The sequence below is a fragment of the Meriones unguiculatus genome, chromosome 1, assembly GCF_030254825.1.
Source record: "Meriones unguiculatus strain TT.TT164.6M chromosome 1, Bangor_MerUng_6.1, whole genome shotgun sequence".
Classification (NCBI taxonomy): domain Eukaryota; kingdom Metazoa; phylum Chordata; class Mammalia; order Rodentia; family Muridae; genus Meriones; species Meriones unguiculatus.
The window spans coordinates 23890488-23909482 of record NC_083349.1 but is presented as its reverse complement, the minus strand read 5'-3'; the positions used below and the strand labels follow the sequence as shown (position 1 = coordinate 23909482).

Below are 18995 nucleotides of genomic sequence, written 5' to 3'. Positions count from 1 at the left end.
TTTTTGTTTTGTTTTGTTTTTGAGACAGTATCTCATTGTGTATCCTGGCTGGCCTTGAACACACAGGGATTCACCTGCCACCACTGATATTAGAGGCATATGCCACCACGCCTGACTAGTGTAGTTCTACTTTAAAAGAAATATTAGGATTTTTATTGTGGTAGCATTTTGCCTGCATGTGTGCATGTGGCTCTGCTTGGTACCCATGGTCATCACAGGAGGGCATTGGATCCCTTGGGACTGGAGTTAGTTATGGGCTACCATGTGGGTGCTGGGAATGGAACTTAGGTCCTCACTTCTTGGGGATAGGTATTTATCCTCCACTACACAGTCTGGGTTATGTGATTTTAAATTCTTGATCTTCTTGCCTTTACCTCCCAAGTGCTAGGATGAGTGTGTTTCTCACCAGGCTTTGCAATCTATGTGCAACTAAGTGGTGGCAATGTAGCATAATATAACCCTAGAACTTTTGATTTCAGACCTACATTCCTGACCTGTTATACTCAGCTCAATAGTCTGTTAACACCTTCAAGTGATTCTGTCATACCATGTTCTGTGCTATTGTAGTTCAGACATGGTCTAGCCCACAGCAGCCACCGTCCAACAGAAGAGCCAGCTTGATGATTGAGATTTAACACCTTCCTCCAGACTGCCACTTGAATGCATTGTTACCTGAGGACCGTTTCTTATCTATAAAGTATTTTTCTTTCAACCCTCCATTTTACTGACTTAGAACAGTGAACACACTAACCTCATCTTTTCCGTGAGTGATCCTTAAAGAAAAATTAATGAGCTTATGATAAATCTGTATCTTCTAAGATGAAAGTGAAATTCCTTCACAGTCCACTAAGGCTCCCATTACTTACCTCTTCTGGTCTCCTCCACAGCTTTGCTCAAGCCTCAGAACTGCCTTTTTGGCTAATTGGTGTCTCTCCCACCATTTGGGACAGCCACCCTCTGTAGTCCTCTGGTGTTTACACATTAGAGTATATTTGGTCCTTCATAGTACTCACAACTGAATTAAGGTTTATTTTTTAAAGAAATACATCAGGAATTCAAACAGTAGATAAAGGAGTTCAGGAGCATTTAGAGTGAGAGGTCTCATGGATTGAAATAGTTATGTTGAGGAACTTCATCTTGGTGAATGAAAGGAATTTTGTACCTACAACATGTAAGAACTGGGGGTTAGAAATAGTCTGTTTATTCTTTGGCAGTTCTATCTAGCTGAACATTTAATCTTTTCCCAGTATTTATTATAGTGAGGTAAAAGGGAAAATCTTCACATAATTTTACCAAAGCTATAAGTCACTAGCCACTTGAATTTGATTAAAATTCATGGAGCGAGAGAGATGACTGAGCATGCTACTTTTCCAGGGTATGCGAGCTTGGTCCCCACCACCCCCGTGATGGCTCATAACCTTCTGTAACTCCAGCTCCAGGGTAACAATGCTTTCTTGGCTTCCACAGGCACCTGTCTCCACGTGGCACATAGTAGTCACACAGATACACAAATAATTAAATTTTCAAAAAAAATATATGGGGCTGGAGAGGTGGCTTAGAGGGTAAGCGCACTGGCTGTTCTTCCAGAGGCCCTTAGTTCCAATGCCCACGTGGTGGCCCACAGCCATCTACGATGAGATCTGGTGCCCTCTTCTGGTGTGCAGGCGTGCATGCAGACAGCACTGTATACATGAATGTTTTTTAAAAATTGAGTTTCTGAGCACTACTAAGTACAGTTTAAATACATAAGAGTTACATGTGGCTGTAGACTGAACAGTCTAATGCAAGTTTTGTCAGGTCTTACCTGATAATGGCTCTTTTCTACATACATGTTCTGCTAATGATTAGTATGTGGGGGTCAAGGTACATTAAGCTACCATGTTTGTTTGTCAGCACTTAACATAGAATACCACTAACTAGTTAGGTCATTACCTGCACATTTTGTGTTCTGTTTTTGTTTGTTCTGTGTGACTTCCCCCCCACCCCCCCTTGAGACAGTCTCTCTGTAGTCCTTGCTATTATGGCTTGGCCTCAAATTCAAGAGATTTTCTGCCTCTGCCTCCTGAGTCCTGGGACAAGAGGCATGTGCCACCATCTTTAAAAAAAGATCCTGCACATCTTTTTTAGCTTTGTTTGGTGCTTTGCGTATTAATCACAATGAAATCCCAGTGGTTTTATCTGAATTATTTTTGTGTGACAACAGGGACCATCCTACTTTTCTGTGGAATGCTGTACTTTGCTAGTTGGAGTAGGGCCATGGACCTCTGTAGATTGTCATTCTGGCCTCTACTCAAAAAAAAAAAAAAATTTGTAAAGCATAAAATATGTGGAATCAAGTGGTGGTACACCCATGTAACCAAAGCATGAGAGTGAGTGATGCAGGATGACAGAGTTTGAGGATAGCCTGGATAACAAAGTAAGCAAGACCCTATATCAAAAGAAAGTGAAAGGGAATGGAGACGTGGCTTAGCTGTTTGGAATACTGGCTACTTCTGCAGACTTGAGGTTTGATTTTTTTTTTTTCCTCTCCCCAGCACCCATGTAGAAATCTCTGTAAAACCTGTTTGAGGTGATCAATCCAATGCCCTCTTCTAGCCTCAATAGACACCAGGTTCATACATACAGGCAAAACCATTCACATAAAATATTTTTTTTTTTTAAAGTAAAATGTATGGGGTGGGGTAAGATTATATAACTTCAGGGCAAGTACATTTACCATGTATAAGGTTCTGTTTTTGATTTCCAGCACCCAAATGACATATAAAATTTCTGTCATAGGGTACAGTGAAACTTAAGCAGGATTTAGTCCATCATTCGGTGTCAATATACAGGAGCCAAAGAAAAATGTTGATTAAAATAATTTCTCAGAATGTTTGTCCTGGCTTATAATTCCAACACTTGGAAGGTAGAAACAGAAGAATCAGGAGTTCAAGGCCAGCCAGTTTCAGCTAAATAGCAAGTTAGAGGCTAGCCTGAGGTAAATGAAATGTCTCAAAACAAAAAATAAAATTAATTTTGGATTGGGGATGTAGTCAGTTGGTAGGGTGCTTGTCTACCATACATGAAGCCCCAGCTTTGCATCTCTGAGACTCCATAGAACTAGATACAGTGGTGGATGCATAAAATTCCAGTGCTCAGGAGGCAGGATGATCAGGAGATAAAGGCCCTCTTTGGCTATATGGCTATATAATAAGCCTGAGGCCAGATTACGCTACGCGTGACCTGTCTCAAAAACTAAAATGCTTGTTGCTCAACCCTAAGACCAGAGGTCAAATCCCTAGGACTCTTTAAAAAATCTGGGGCTTACGTCTAAGACTTGGGACTTGGGAGGCAGATGTTGGCTTATCAACACAAGTATGAGACTGGTCTGTTCCACATGGCTTGTTCCAGGCCAACCAGAGCTACATAAAGGACAGTTTTTCCTCAAAATACGCAGAAGGAGGGAAAGGAAGAGTAAGCAAGAGAGTCTTTCAAGCCTATTGATGGTGTTAACAAAATCTAAAAATGTTTATTTTTTGATCATTTCCTTGTAAGTATATGAGTGCCTGCCTGTATGTATGAAGGTACACACACACACACAAACTGTATGCCCGATGAGGTCAGAACAGAGTATCGTATCTCCTGGAAATAGAATTATATATATAACAGATGTTTGTAAGCCGTCATGTGGGTGCTGAGAATTGAACTGGATTCTCTGCTTGCTCTTAAAACCACTGAGCCACCTCTAGCCCATAAAATGCTCATTCCTTATGCTGCTCCAGCACACTAAGTCCACTTGGCAGGGTGTACAAACTCCTCTAGTTCAGCCTTTTCATGATGCAGGATTTCTTGTTGGGCTTCTATCAGTAGTAACCTTGTTTCTCTGGGTGGGTTAGTTAGCCTTTCAGCTGTGAACTAGCTCTGGTTATTTGGAGAAACAAACCTGACCACCTACACCTAAGTGTCCAGTGCCTCATGACTAGCTAACTTTTTCTCAACTATTTCTGAAACGTTATTGCTCTGCTCAATTTTTCCTCCTACATTTTAGGCATTCACTCATTTGAATTTTGTAGCTCAAGCAAAACTGGTTAAGAATCAGAAGACACTAGTGGTAAATAATAGTCACTCAATTAGGAAAAGATTAAGTGTTAGAAACATTTATTTGTCAAAAAAAAAAAAAGTGGGAAGAATAGAATGAAACAAGGCTAAATTTCAGCTAATGCTGTACCACGATCACAGGTCTGACAAAACAGAAAAAACAAAACAAAATCAAACCAAAACAACAACAAAACCCCAATGGTCCTAGCGACTTCAGAAGACTAGCTTCAATGTCCAGAACTAACAGAAGAGTTAAAGGCTGCTTGCCACTACATGGTCATTTTAAAGGGATAGGAGATGCTGCAGGGAGGGCTCAACTCCTAGGGAAAGTAAGATTAAGAGGGGCTCCACTGTACAGGAAAAGGGATGCCAGCGTAATCCTTACCTAGGGCTGTCAGAGGCTGAGAATGTAAGGAACAGTGAAAGGCTACAGACAACTAGCATCGAGGAAAGAAAAGTCAACTTAGAAGAATTAAATTAAGAAAGAAAACATAGTTGGTCACAAATTCCTTTGTTTACTGAAACATGAAGCAATGGAAACATCCCGGCAAAGGGGATCGCGAGGACCAAGTTGTCATATATGACCGCAGCCCGAGGGTTCAGTCCGCAATTATCCTACCTGAAAGAAAGCACAACACAAGAGGCTTACACAATGCCTGGAGAGCAGTCTGGTTCCGAGTACAAGGGCCCTGGTCCCGTCCTGTATTCCAAGGGTAGGGGAAAAGGGAGACGACACAAAGAACAAAACAAAATCAAGTCAGATTTTGGGTTGAATGTGTATTCCACAAAATAGCTAATATCTAATAGCTATATCTAAGAATCTACTTATATGCAAAACTGCTGGCAGTAAAAATTCAGCTTTCTCCTATCTGTGGGCTACCACTCTGCCTCAAGGCAGGCATATAATTTCAATAACTACAGATTAATTTCAGGGTCCAGAAAAAAAAAGTAAAAGATACTGAGATATCAGATATGGCTAATTTCTCTCTCCCCTCTCTCTCTTTTCTTTAAGAGATGGGATCTAATTATGTTGCCCAAAATGAACATGAACTTCTGTTCTGAAGGAATAACTGGGACTACAGGCATCCACCACCCATGCACGCCCAGCCCAGTTTTACTGTCATAAATGTTTCAAAGAAAATGTTCAAAAAATATAGTCACAAAGAATAAAGTGTCAAAGAACAGTTGGTCATTCACCCTTTACTTCACACTGTCAGTTCAGAGCCATAGTTGCAGTAGTTTCCTAAATAACCAGATATCCCTTGACAAATCAAAAGAGGAAATGAAACCACTGCTAGAACTGTCTATTACTCCATTGATGATGGGAACTCCAGACACCAATGGCTGGGGGAAAACAAAAGTTAACTCACACCAAGCTCCTCTACTTAATAAGACACAGGGCCAAATCTTGGTCTTGATCTGTGCCAATCGACTTCAAAAGCTGTGATGTTCTTGGATCAGTTCTGTTAGGGTGAGACCCGAATTTGGATCCCCAACAGTTGTGGAGTATTTCATCCTGGCAGCCTCATTAACATCAGGCTCCTGGGACTGCAACCAACTCAGGGTTATTCAGTCCATTTGAGGTTCACACCTGGAAGGTAAGTTTCTTTAAAAGTCATCACTAAAAAGAGGTTAGTTGAGCAGCTACTGATTGAAATTAAAATTCACTTTTAATATGTCCTAACAATACCCTTAAAGGCTATAATATACTAATGTAATGTTTAACTTTGAAACACACTTAAGAGAAACAAAGTTATCTAACAGATTAATACTAACTATCAAGGGTATCTCAGAGTAGATCCAGCTGTAGGAATAGCAAATTTCACTCACATGCTGAGCACATTGCTGAATGATGATTTTAAGAAATCCCAAGTCTTAGTGACACAACTATATAGCATATAAATGTAACAAAACATGCATGCCATTGTTTTCTTAACATGATAATGGGGTAAGTTGTCATGGGAACCTGTTTAACTGCACTGGGGCTTTAACTCGAAGTGATGCTCAATTTCAGTGCAAGAAGCCATGAAATAACTAAATGTCTTTCTATTCTAATGAAGAAATCTCCTTGTCTTTGGATATCCGGAATTCTTCCAACTGTCACCACTTACATCAGAAATTATCTAATTCCTTGAGCCTTCCCTTAAAAAGCAAAACTATCTGAAAGAAACAGGAATTCTATCAGGCTACAAAGAACTAGGGCTTAAGTGTATCAAAAAGATGCTCTGCAGTGGAAAAGGAGTTCATAGATAGCTGGGTGTGGTAGTACACGCCTGTAATCCCAGCACTCTGCGAGGCAGAGGCAGGCGAATCTCTGAGCTTGAGACCAGCCTGGTCTGCAAAGTCCAGGACAGGCAAAGCTACACAGAGAAACCCTGTCTCCAGACTTAGAAAAAAAAAAAAAAAAAAACTTGATAGAACACATCATGAAAACATTCAGCACTGAGTGTCTTAGAACATTAGGGCTTTATCTGACTTAAAAGGTACCACACCTAAGAGCTTCCTCTGATAGAGGCTGATGACCCAAGAAATAGGTGGGTTTTGTTTTCTGTGACAGGGGTATCACTATATGTCCTAGACTTTGCTGTAATTTACTGTGTAGCCTAAGTTGTCCTTTAAACTTACCATAATCCTTCTGCCTCCTACCTGTTACTGGGACTAAAGATATGCACCAGCATGTGCTCCTCCTCTAAGTGCTTTATTAGCAAACTGGAACCCCTTGAGTTTAAAATTCTCACTGTGCTGCCTATTACTTGCTCTTCAATGTACTCTTCACCTTAACCACCAAACCACTTTAGTAGCTGAATGAGTATGACTTTATTATTTATTTTGGCTGTCATGGAACTTGCTCTGTAGACCAGGCTTGCCCTGAACTCAGAGATTCCCCTGACTCTGCCTCCCAAGTGCTGGGGTTAAAAGGCATGTGTCACCACTGTGAAGCCAAAAAGAGCATGAATTCAAGAGTCAGGTCTGAGTCTGAATATAGGCTTTACCAGATCATAGGCAAAGTACTGATGCTCTCTAGGCCTTAGTTCTTTCCTGGATGAGAAAACTACTTACACAAGGAAGAGCTAATATGTTAGCTGTCCTGCCTCTTCCCCCCTCCTCCGCCCAACACCAAATACTGTTTACAACTGGTTAAATAAAAACCTGATCATGTTCCTGTTTCAGAAGTAACACATTGGAATCACACTAACAAATAGACCAAATAAACCTGTGGCCTAAGCTACAGAAAATACTGAAAACATGTAATTTGTGCTTTTTGGTCTGGTCCTGGTTTGATGATCTGGCTCCTCAGTGAAGCAAAGGTCTCTTACAGGGAACTTAGTGTAAATTTCAACGACTTCCCCCCACTCTCACCTCCAGTTTTTAAAAGGCTGAGTACCGTGTTCGGTCCACATACTGCTCCCGCTCATACCGGGCCATGTCATACAGAGAATTCCGTGTTGCTGCTGAAGCCTGAGACATCTCACTCTCTGGCCCATAACCATAGCCCTCTCCAACCGCAGGGAGCACAGCTGCATTCCGACGAAGTGGGCTCCTGTCCCTTCCATAATAGGAGGAAGAGGAGGCGGCAGCAGCCATTGCAGCTGTGGTGGCAGCAGAGCCAGAGTTCTGCAATAGGTGTCTGTCATAGGGATCAACAGAAGTGGAGTTGAGGTGACTGGGTACAGTAGAGCTCTGAACTTGAGGAAGATGAGACATGGTCTGCTCTGCATAATTGTATGCGGAAGCTGCAGCTGCTGCCGCCACAGCTTCATAAGATCGAACTCGATAGCGCTTATAGTAGTCAAGTGCTCCATAGGCATCGTTGTAATACATGGACTCCCCATAACCCATAGTATAGGGCGTGCGCACTGCTCCATACTGTTCATTGTATTGCTCAGTGAAGTCTGCCACACGCCCTGTACGGTCTACTGGGCACTCTTTGGACCAATGTCCTTCTTTCCCACACCGATAGCAACCACTCTGGTCTCCCATCCCAGGGGCAGTCCGAAGTCGGCTAGTTGACAACTGCACATGCATTCGTTTGCCTTAAGGAAACAGATTAAAATTATTACTCATTAACATTCTTCTCCCTCACCCAAATAAAGAGAGCATAAAAACATACATACACTCATGTGACCCTATTTCATTCAGCAATTCCTTCTCAAAAATTAACTTTCAACAGAGGTGGAAGCTAGAAAATCCTTAAGAGACCAGTCAGATCCTTTTTATACCAGTAGCACACCAAAATCTACCCTACTTGTTTCCTTCTCCCATACAGAGAGTGCAAAGACTGCTACTTTTTACTAAGACTGTTACTGCTTTTGTAATCAAACAAAAACCTTAGTAAGTTTTATAAGGCATCCTTTTCCACAAGTTAAGTTAGGTCTGAGCTCAAAAGAAAGAACACATGCCCCTAAGAATGCACGACGCTCCTGGGCTCAACCCCCAACATTGCATCTCCATAAGCCCTACAATCAATCCCAGTTCAACAGCAATCTTTTATCCACTGTTTCCTCCAGAAATGTGTGCAGGTGCTTTGTTGGACACCCAAATCAGCTTCATTTGTACCTGTGGGAATTAAAAGAGCCTGTATAGATTGCAGCCCCTTCCCCACCCTCATTTTGTCCTCAAGAACATAGGTATTTGAGCAAAGCCTCTTAGAATAATAGTTTCTGGGGGTGGACATGCCTCATCTCTCAATGGCTTAGCACTTGGCTACTGTGTGCAAGGCCAGGTTTGATCCCTAGCATTAAAAAAAAAAAAAAATGAAAACAGCACTAGCTTTTTACAGACCATGTTCCCATGTAAAAGAATGATCAGCATTTTATCCTACCACGCAGTTTACAATTCTTGAGTTTAAAAAATGTTTAAAGCTATGAGTGCTCTATCTGTATACCAGAAGAGGGCATCAGATCCCAGGGGAGATGGTTGGGAGCCACCACGTGGTTGTGGGATTTGAACTCAGGACCTCTGGAAGAGCAGATGGCGCTCTTAACCACTGAGCCATCTCTTCAGGTTCCCAGTTTACAATTCTTTACAGGGATTTCTCTACAAGGCCTAAATGACTCTCAGACACCCACTAAAGGAAACTACATTTGTATTTCTGGAAAATGACCACTCAGAAATAGCTAAGAGAAAAATTCTGCCCAAGGGTTTGTATACCACCCAATCCAGGGATTCTCATCTCCAACCCAAAGTTCATTTTTAGCAAAAACCAAAGATGCTTAAAATGCCAGGCAATGGTGGCACACATCTTTAATTCCAGCACTCAGGAGGCAGAGGAAGGTGGACCTCTGAGTTGGAGGCCAGCCTGGTCTATAGAGTGAGTTCCAGACATCCAGGGCTACACAGAGAAACCCTGTCTGGACAAAACAAGCTCAAGCTTCTGACATCAGCTGCTAGTAGACAGTCTTCATCACAACTACTGATGCCATCAAGAGATGGTATTCTCTGAAAGCAGCATGAAGCCATCTAACTTACTGTTTTTAGAGATAAGTATTCCCGATCATAGAAGAATATATGTACTCATCAGGAACATTTCTGTCCCCATTTATACCTCATATATAGAGTGCTGAGTCAATTTTTCAGAGAAACAGATTTTTCCTTAAGTCTCAGCCCTGTCTGTGCTTTTAATTTAGAGCATGGGAGTAGAGCATGGGAGTGCTTTACCTAACTTCTGTGGCAAAATCTATTTCATCAGTTGTGAAAAGGATGCCAGTAATTTTTTTTGCTTTTGACTTAGAGGTAGAAGCACCCGTAATATAAATGCTAGGTGGCTCCCTTGTTTTGGATTCTTTCCAAAGATTACCTAGGCTTTTAATTTAAAATCTATCTCTAAAGTTCTGAAAGAGTGCTTCTCTATTAGCTTTAGAGACAAGTTTTACCACTCTACTGATTGCAAACAGACCAAACTCTTAGATTTCCTGAAAACTTGAAGTTACTAAAATCAGGCAGTATTTTCCAGAAAACCAGCCCAGTAAATGTATTTTCTCTTGAAAGTTTTAACAAAAGAGATTAATAAAATGCTAAAATGTGAGAAATTGATCCTAATTCTTAAGTTATATCTTGGTTAGAGTTCAAAGAAGACTGGAGATGTAGGTGGTATAATAATGATCCGTTGATTTAATGCTGAAACAACACCCCTAAGTTCTTATACATCCTTCCCAATTCAGCTGCCCGGATGGGAACAGCTTCTTTATGGTTTCCAATTCAAACTGCACCAACTGCTGCCTGTGGAGAGGAAACATCTTGAAAGACCCAGGTAAACTCAGCCTGCCTTTAGAAGTTACACAATGCAGAAACTTAATTTTAGACAACCGTTAACACACAGAAGTAAAGGTTCAAATGATGCTCAGAGTAGCACTTTTTAGACCAAAAAGACTTCAAGTTGAACAAAACGCCAAATAGGCATCTAGCTTGTGTTTTCTGTAAGATGTGACAGGATTATATATACAACCCCAGCACTGAGAAGTCTGAAGCAAAAGGATTTATTGTAAGTTTGAGGGCCAGCCTGAAGTATATGTCAAGACCCTGGCTCAACAAACAAACAAACAAAAAAAAACAATTATCCAATACTAAACTTTATATTGCTACCTGGAAAAAAATAAGCTGATTATAAAAATATCTGCATATGTAATCAGGACTACACCACTCTGCAGAAGAGGCAGAAAGAGAACTTGATACCAAATAAATGATTATTCTTTTTCAACTCAGTTTATTGTCTGTATTTTCTACGGAAGCGATAAAAATTCCTCCATTGCATTATTCAGATCTGTTTCTCTTGTAATTATATCTGTTATTAAACAAATACAAGGGGCAAAAAGTATAACTCAGTGGTACTGTGACCATAACATGTTTAAGATCCTGTGTTCAATATTCAGCACCCCAAAAAACAAGCAAAAGGCCCCACATACTCATCCTTCTAAGCTAACTCCTATTTCCCCATTACCTTTAAAAATTAAAAGGATATATAATATTATAGTATGATAATTTATCTGTAAAGTTAGTGCCTGGTTTTAAGTCTTTTTATATTTTGTTTGCCACCTGTTAAACACACCCTTCTTTAGGGATGGGGTCATACAGACTAATGGCAGAGCACTTGCCAAGAGCCACTCTGTGGCCCTTGGATGACCCCAGAATCAAGGAGGTAGGGCAAGGACTGACTCTTTCCTTACTCTCCCCTGTTCAACCAGGACCTTCCACATCAAGTGAAGACAATTCGGAATTTTTCAAAGTGTGCTAGTATTGTTCCAAAATAAAAAAATATATATATAAATTAAAAAACTCTCACTTTTTTTGTTTTGGTTTTTCGAGACAGGGTTTCTTTGTGTAGCCTTGGCTGCTTGGAACTCACTCTGTAGACCAGGCTGGCCTTGAACTCCACCTGCCTTTGCTTCCAAGCACTGGGATTAAAGGTGTGATCACCACCATCCAGCTAACTGTCACATCAGAGTAGAAACAATCATGGTTGCAAATAGCACTCAACTTTCATTATATATTGCTTTTAATGCCAAAATGCACTATTACCTCACTGCCATCCATTGTGGGAGGCACATCAGAGATGACTATTTTATAGTGGGGAAGAGCACAGCAGGTACACTTGTTAGCCTGGCTGGTTAAGGATTGGGATTAACTGCAGCATTTACCCTCACCTTTCACTACCTAAAGGCCAGTGATGCAACTAGAATACATGATGGTGAGCCTCAAGTAAGCTTCACTATTTGATACTTAGACTTTCTGATTAACCTTCCCCTTCCCCCACGATTTCATTGTTTTTTAGGTTTATTAATGGTACTTAGGGAAAACAGGTGCTGGTTTAGGAACTACAGAAGTAGCCTTGAATGTGTGGTCCAACTTGACACTCTCAATAAAAGCCTTGTAGAACTGTGCTAACCAACAGAACTTCCTGCAACTGGGTCTGATCTATGTCTTCTCATACAGTAGACATTTTTTCTTGTATGACTCCTGCATTCTTTACATATGCCCACTGGAAAAATCAATTTGAAAATTTACTTCAATTAAATTTACATGTAGCTAGCAGCTACTATATTAACATAATTCTAGGGTTTTCAGATAAGCTCCTGTGGTATTAATGTTAATACATATATACACAGTTATCAATATAAGCAACACAGTAAGCTATATTGTGCCCTCACTGGAATTTCCACAGAAGAGCAGAACCATCATTCCCATTCAATCTTGAGTTTCTAAAGAAAAAATTTCTTAACCTGTTAAGTAACAGTTAAGTAAGAGTTAAGTAACAGTTACATGGAGAAGAACCTATGACATGTTTCCTGTTTTGCTTGTAGTCACAGACTAAACACACTTGGACACCCCAAAGATAACCATCCTCCCAACTAGACTTACCACCAAAGATTTCTTATACAATGCTTCCTCTAGACACCCTTTCTCCTCACTGCCATCTGTCATTCAAAGCAGCAGAATATAAACACTCTCAAAGGCTTCTGGGTCACAACCAAAGCAGCAACTAGGTTGAAACCTCTAGGCATTCTTCCCATACCAGCTACTCATCTACCTAGCAACTTAGAATTCTAACAGCACTCAAGTGAATGAACACTGAAGAAAGTAACCCACACTTTGTGACCCAACACAGTTGTGTAGAAAAATCTTGGCAAACATAATGAAATGTTTACTGCCCTAAGAGTAAATGTTTAAAGAGTAGTAAACATAACCTATTCTTTTCAACTAAGAGAACGGTAGAAGCCACGGTCTTATCATGTTCTTGCCTCAGCCTTCCGCTAGACTACCGAAGGTCTGCCACCCAAGCCCCACAACAGTTCACCTTGAAACTCTGTGTTGTCAAGGCCCCTGATGGCCTCCACTGCATCCTCTGCCCGCTCCATGTGTACAAAGGCATAATCTTTCACGATGTCACATTCGATGACTGGGCCATACTCCTCAAACTTGGCCCGAAGCTCTTGGTTGGTACAAGTGGGACTGATGTTGCCCACATGTAACTTGGTTGAAGCTTTGCTCTTATTCTTGCTGGCTTCCACATTGATGTTCACTCCGTGCAGCTTGTAGTGGTGCAGGTTGCGTATGGCATCCTCAGCGGCCGTCTTGTCCTCTATGTGCACAAAGCCATAGTTCTTAATGATGTCACATTCCAGCACCTTCCCGTACTGCTCGAAGAGTGAGCGGATCTCCTGCTCTGTGGCCTCCCGGGGCAGATTTCCAATGAACAGCTTCACCATCCTGACAAGAGCCTGGCAGAGAAGGAACAAGATTGCAAATTCAGGTGTGAAGTGAGAAACTGAATAGTACTGCAGCATTTTCGTTTAATAGCCCATTTATTAGGATCTTCCCGACCCTCATATGATTATGCTTTTTGAGAGAGGTACAGCAGTTTGTTCCTAAGTAGTAAAGCTGTGGGACAAGGCCAACAGAAGGTCGGGGTTAAAACGCACAAGGTTCAACATCTCCGTGAGATCAGGCACATTTAATCTACAAGGTTAGTTGCTTCACGGTTTAGCACAGGGATGGAAAAGCCAAGCAGAAGGCATGAAGTATCTGAATATCCCTAGTCCCAAGATTTTGGAGGGAAATCTGTGTACTTCTCCACAGCGCGGTATCACCTCCCACCATACTCCAAGAAAGCCCTCTTTGGTTCCCACACCTGGGACCCCCTTCCCCGGCGGCCCAACCTCCGCGCCTACATCCCAACAAAGGCTCGGCCCGACCCCTGCCCCGCCCCCTCCGGAGATCCGGCCCCGCCTCCTTTCGTTGTCTTCCCGGGACCTTCCTCAGAAGATGGGTGGCCCCAAACCTCGGCCTTCTCAGGCCTCCCGAGGTCTGGCCGGGCCCGCGCCCGGGCTCCCCACACACCCACAGCATCCTCTCCTACCTCCGGGTGGTGCCGGCGGTGGCGGCGGGTCCCGCGTCAGAGAGAACCCTACAAAATGGCGACGGCCGCTCGAGCCTCGGCGCGACCGGGCGCTTTCTCGCGCGCCAGCTCACGCACGCGCGGGTGCGCGCTGCCTGCCTCCCCTCCCCCCCTCGCTGGAGCGGGGCGACCAATCCTGCGGCCGCACACAAATGGACGCCCCCGTGCGGGGGCGGGGTCATGTGGTGACGGCACTGCGGAGCGAAGGTCAGCCCGCCCCCAGCCCCGGCTAGCCAATCACTGCCCTGGGAGGGGGTCGCGGTTTGCGCGTCAGAAGGGCTCAGGAAGCAACCACTGCCTCGGCGAGACCGTAAGCCCAGGGGGAGTCTCAAACCATCACAATGGATCGCGCTATTAGGCACGCTGTGGAGGGGTGGGGGCGCTAATGACAAAGGGCTGTCTCACCCGGCCCGCTAGACGGGGGTTTCCTCAACCTCTGTTAGCCCAGGGCGGCCCTTCAGAAATCCAGGCCCCGCCGCATCTTAACCCAGTCTCTCCCTCGTTACAGGGAAGGGTTATGAAGTCTCTTAAAACAATTTTCCACCGCAGTCGCGATGTCCATTGGGGAAGAAGCCGAGACCGAGTCGAGGAGCGGAAAGACGATCTGTGATAGAGCCGGGTTAGAGCTCAACTAGATCTGTAGTTTCTCCATCCAAACTACACTTTGCCATGTTTATTCATGAATATGCGTGGGCTGGACTTTCCCTCTCTGTAGTGTATCTATCATGCTTGCTGAAATGTGGCGAGCACTCCCAAGGAGTACGTGGTGCAGAAGTCCAGAGAGATTCCCGGTTTGGGATTTTGAGTGACAAGGATTCCGCGTCCATTCCAAGCTGCTTCAGACACAGGCAATTGTCAGACTCCAGGCTTTAGCTGCGGTCCAAGGGCACCTCCTGGTGGCAGCAGGGTACGGGCTAGGTGGACTAATTATCCCGTTCAACAAAGCCGTTTACACGGATTGATGGACTGAGTTTATCTCCTAGTAGAGGCACCAGGATGGTTGTCAAAACAATTCCTCATTGCGCTAGTTCCAACACCAGCGCCTCCGATACTGTAAAGACCAGCTCCCCAAGTTGATTTCCTATACAAGCTACTTGGAAACGTTTCTTTACCAAATCCATGTTTCCCAGTCATTTCAGAAGCCATTGTCTAATTGTATTAACAGACACACAGTTTTAAAATTACATTCTTTCTTTCCGGAGATTGGGTTTCTCGTGCACTCTTGGCTGTCCTGGAATCCACTCAGGGTCTGCTATCACCCAACCTCATACATTGTATTTTGGGTTCTGTCCTCTTCCCAAATTCCATGAGGTCTCAACTAATGTTCCACTAACGGTTACCACCTTTCTATAAAATTTTTATTTCATTCCTTTCCTTTTCTCTCTCCTTTTTGAGATGGCCTTACTAGGTAGTCTAGGCTGCTGTGTAGCCCAGACTAGCCTTGAATTCACCATCCTCCTACCTCAGCCTCCCAAGTGATGGGAATTACAGCTGTGTACTACCATTTCTAGCCTCTGGTTTTCCCTTTTTTTTTTTAATAGTGAAAAAAATTATGTGATCCGGGTGGTGGTGACATATGCCTTTAATCCCATCACTCGGTAGGCAGAGGCAGGTATATCTCTGAATTCAAGGGCTGCCTGATCTATAGAGCAAGTTCCAGGATAACCAGGGCTACACAGAGAAACTCCGTCTCGAGGGGAAATAAAAGAAAATATTATGCATATGGTTGTGTCTTTGTGAATATATGCCATGTGTGTGTAGGTGTCCACAGAGGCCAGAAGAGGGTGTCGGATCCCATGGAGCTTGAGTTATAGGTAACTGTGAACTGTCCAATGTAATGTCTTTTTTTCTTTTTTTGTAAATGCAATGTAAAAAATGTAAAAAAATTTTGGGGTCCTCTGCAAGAGCAGCAATTGTTCTGAACTGCTGAGCCATCTCTTCAACCTCTCAATAACTATACTGGTATGTCAATATCAGTTAATATTTATGCTCAAACTTTCCCTATATTTTCACAAATACCCTTTTATAGTTGGCTTCTTTGCTGGACCTAAACAAGATTCACCCATTGTACAACTGTCTAAATTATGTAAATGTATGTTATGTAGCTAATTATTCCTTGCTTTTCCTCACTAAGTGTGATATGTAAAGTTTAGTTTCTGAGTTACTCCTTGCTGTGCAGCCATGCATTTCAGCTTCCGTTTGTTGGAGATAAGATGCTAGAATTGCCTCAGTTCCTCAGCATTTTACACTACATTGTGGATAACAGTCTATATGTGTTTTAATTCTGTAGAGGAATATAAATTCAAGGGTAAATTTGCTGAGTTGCTAGGTCATAGAATGCATATAACCACTAACATGTCACCAGGCTTGATGGCGCATGCCTTTAATCCCAGCTCTTAGGAGGCAGAGGCAGGGAGATCTCTGTAAATTCAAGTACATCCTGGTCTATAGGGCAAGTTCCAGGACAGCCAGGGCTATACAGAGAAACCCTGTTCCAAAACAAAGCAAAAACCAACTAACCAAAAAAGCCAAACCCTAACTTGTCTAAGTAGTACCAAGTTCCCAGAAAAGCTCTGCTAGAATAACCTTGAAACACGCGAGGGACACTGGTGTTTTTTCTGTCTTTACCAAGGATTGACATTCACTTTCCTAATTTTTGTCAGTTGAAGAGGTGTAAGGTGTTATTCCTAACTTGCTTTGATTTGTTTTTGTCTCATTACTAATGATTTGGAAAATATCTTCTTGTTCTTAAAGTCTTGGGGTTTGTGTGAATTTAAATCACCTTTCCTGGGCCAGGCTGGATGCCTTCAAACCCAGCACTTGGGAGGTAGAAGCAGGTGGATCTCTGTGAGTTCAAGGCCAGCCTGGTCTACAAAACAAGTCCAGGACAGTCACAGCTTGTTACACAGAGGAACCCTGTCTTGAAAAAACAAAAACAAATTCCTGCCTGTCTTTCAGGTTACAGGCTTTGTGTTGAGCTGTAGGGTTTCTCTGTGTAGCCTTGGCTGTCCGGGACTTACTCTGTCGACCAAGCTGGCCTTGAACTCACAGATTCACCTGCCTCTGCCTCCCTGAGTGCTGGGATTACAGGTGTGTGCCACCGCACCTGGCTGTAGTTATTTCTAATTGGCTTTAAATACCTTGTCATTCTACTAGTAACTTTGTCTTTGGAGGGAAATCCTTTTTAATATAACCAAATTAATTACTGTTTCATAAAGCCTGCTCTTTTGTTCTTTTTAAGATACCCTCTCCTACCCCAAGTCATAGAGTAGTCTGTGTTCTCTTCATTCTCAATACCTCCCACTTTCAGGCCTGTGCTCCATTTTGAAAAGTGCTATCCAATGGAGATATAATGAGCCGTAAAAATAACTCAACATAAACTGGAAAAATGGTTTGTGGGTGCAACTCAATAATAAAACATTAATCTAATATACACAAGGTCCTAGGTTTCATAACAAGCACATTGAATAAATACATTAATGAAATACAAATTTCTAAAAGCAACAAAATATAAAAACTTGAAATCTATTTTAATATTTCTGACATTTCAACACGTAATCAATATAAAAATTGAGATATCAGAATTCCCCTTGAAGTCCCGGGAATCTGTTACTTCAGCACATCAAAGTTTAGACTTACCACACTTTGGGTACTCAGTAGTCCCATAAGGCCAGTGGCTACCATGTGCGTCAACACAAGCAAAACCCATCCTTGTTAGTGGTAGTCGGTAAAGATGCAAATAAGTTCACTTCTAACTCGCCCAGTTCTGTCTGTTCCTGTTTCCCACCAGTCTGCAGGGCAGACACTGAGGCTATTTTTGAGGCCTAACCTGTTCTGTATCCTTCAGCGCTCCGTCCCATCTACCATCTCGCTGGGTCTTTTCCTCTCTTCCACCAACATTCAAACATTTCTCTCCTGAAGGCTTGTCTCCTAGCCCCATGCTTATCGTCTTCTCTGTCTTGCCGGTAGGGAATCCTATCCTGAAGTAGCTTCAGGAGCTTCTCACCTAACTCCTGCAAGGACTTTTCTGCAGGAGCACGTCCGTCAGTGGCATACTTCCTGCCTTTTAGATCCAGGCAATCATTTCTCTATTAATCCCTCTCTCACACATACCACCTCTGCTTCCAAACTCTGCAGAACCTCATGATCTGAGTCCTCCACAGTAACTCTCCAATGTGTAACAGGGCAGGTTTCAGTTATTCTTGAATTATGAAACAAAAAGTCTGTATCCTACTGATAATTATTTTGCCCGTGGATGGGCTGTTGCTGTTGCATGTGGGGTACTGAATCCCCTTAAGAGAAAGGAGAGTTACCCTGTGAGTGATCTGCTGTGCCAGGTCTGAGGCGTGGAGGCCATTCTGGGGCTGTGTGGTGATAGTTCATAGCCTGCGTGCACCTGACTGCTTGCCATTGTTTTGACTGATGGTAGTCAGGACTCCTTGGGGTTATGCTGAAGACAGTAGTTTTCCTAAATCAAGCAGACCCAAAACTTCCAATTTTAATAGCTTTTTAAAAACTCCAAAATTTAAGCAAAATACTTTTCTCCATCTCTAGAATGTGTTGTGTGTTTATTTACATGCTCAGGAAATACCTTATGGCTTCCTAGGGTGACATTCTTCTAGAGTTCAGGAAGTGGGACTCTACCACTCTTCTGATCCTGAGCTCCCTTGATGCTATGGAAAAAAGAAAGCCGGGGCTAGCCTTTCTCCTGTCGGCTGAGGGGTGGCTAAGACTAGGCTGTGGGAATATTCCTCACCACCTCTTACTAAAAACAGGTGAGAGACTTGAGAGTGAAGAAAACTATGGGGCTAGGAGTGGAGTTCAATGGTAGAGGGCCTGCCTAGCAGGCCCAGGCCCAGGCCCAGGCCCAGGCCCAGGCCCAGGGCTCCACCAGCACTGCAAGAAATTAAGCCTTTTTTTTTTTTTTTTTTTTTTTTTTTTTTAAAGAAGAAAGAAAAGTGCACCAGGGAGAGTTACTGTTAATTGGCATGAACCCAACCCACACTGAATGTCTTTGGTCTAAATA

The 18995-nt window shown here is 42.8% G+C and overlaps 1 protein-coding gene and 1 long non-coding RNA gene across 3 annotated transcripts; one reads left to right on the top strand and one right to left on the bottom strand.

Annotated features, from left to right (window-relative positions):
* Positions 1-4120: 4120 nt before the first annotated feature.
* On the bottom strand, positions 4121-14077 carry LOC110556494 (RNA-binding protein 4B). Of its 2 annotated transcripts, none has more exons than XM_060384254.1 (4): positions 13931-14077; positions 12869-13292; positions 7438-8111; positions 4121-5668 (listed from the first exon to the last, which is right to left on the bottom strand). In XM_060384254.1, exons 2-3 carry the CDS (start codon positions 13278-13280, stop codon positions 7447-7449), a joined length of 1077 nt encoding a protein of 358 aa, XP_060240237.1. In that variant the 5' UTR covers positions 13281-13292; positions 13931-14077; the 3' UTR covers positions 4121-5668; positions 7438-7446. The 2 variants fall into 2 exon arrangements, with proteins under 2 accessions (XP_060240237.1, XP_060240236.1); XM_060384253.1 differs by having other exon boundaries at positions 4121-4696.
* A 43-nt stretch (positions 14078-14120) lies between these two features.
* Positions 14121-18915, top strand: LOC132654307 (uncharacterized). The gene is made up of 2 exons (XR_009591983.1): positions 14121-14279; positions 14478-18915. It is a non-coding gene; the product is annotated as an uncharacterized LOC132654307 (long non-coding RNA).
* The last annotated feature ends 80 nt before the right edge of the window (positions 18916-18995 follow it).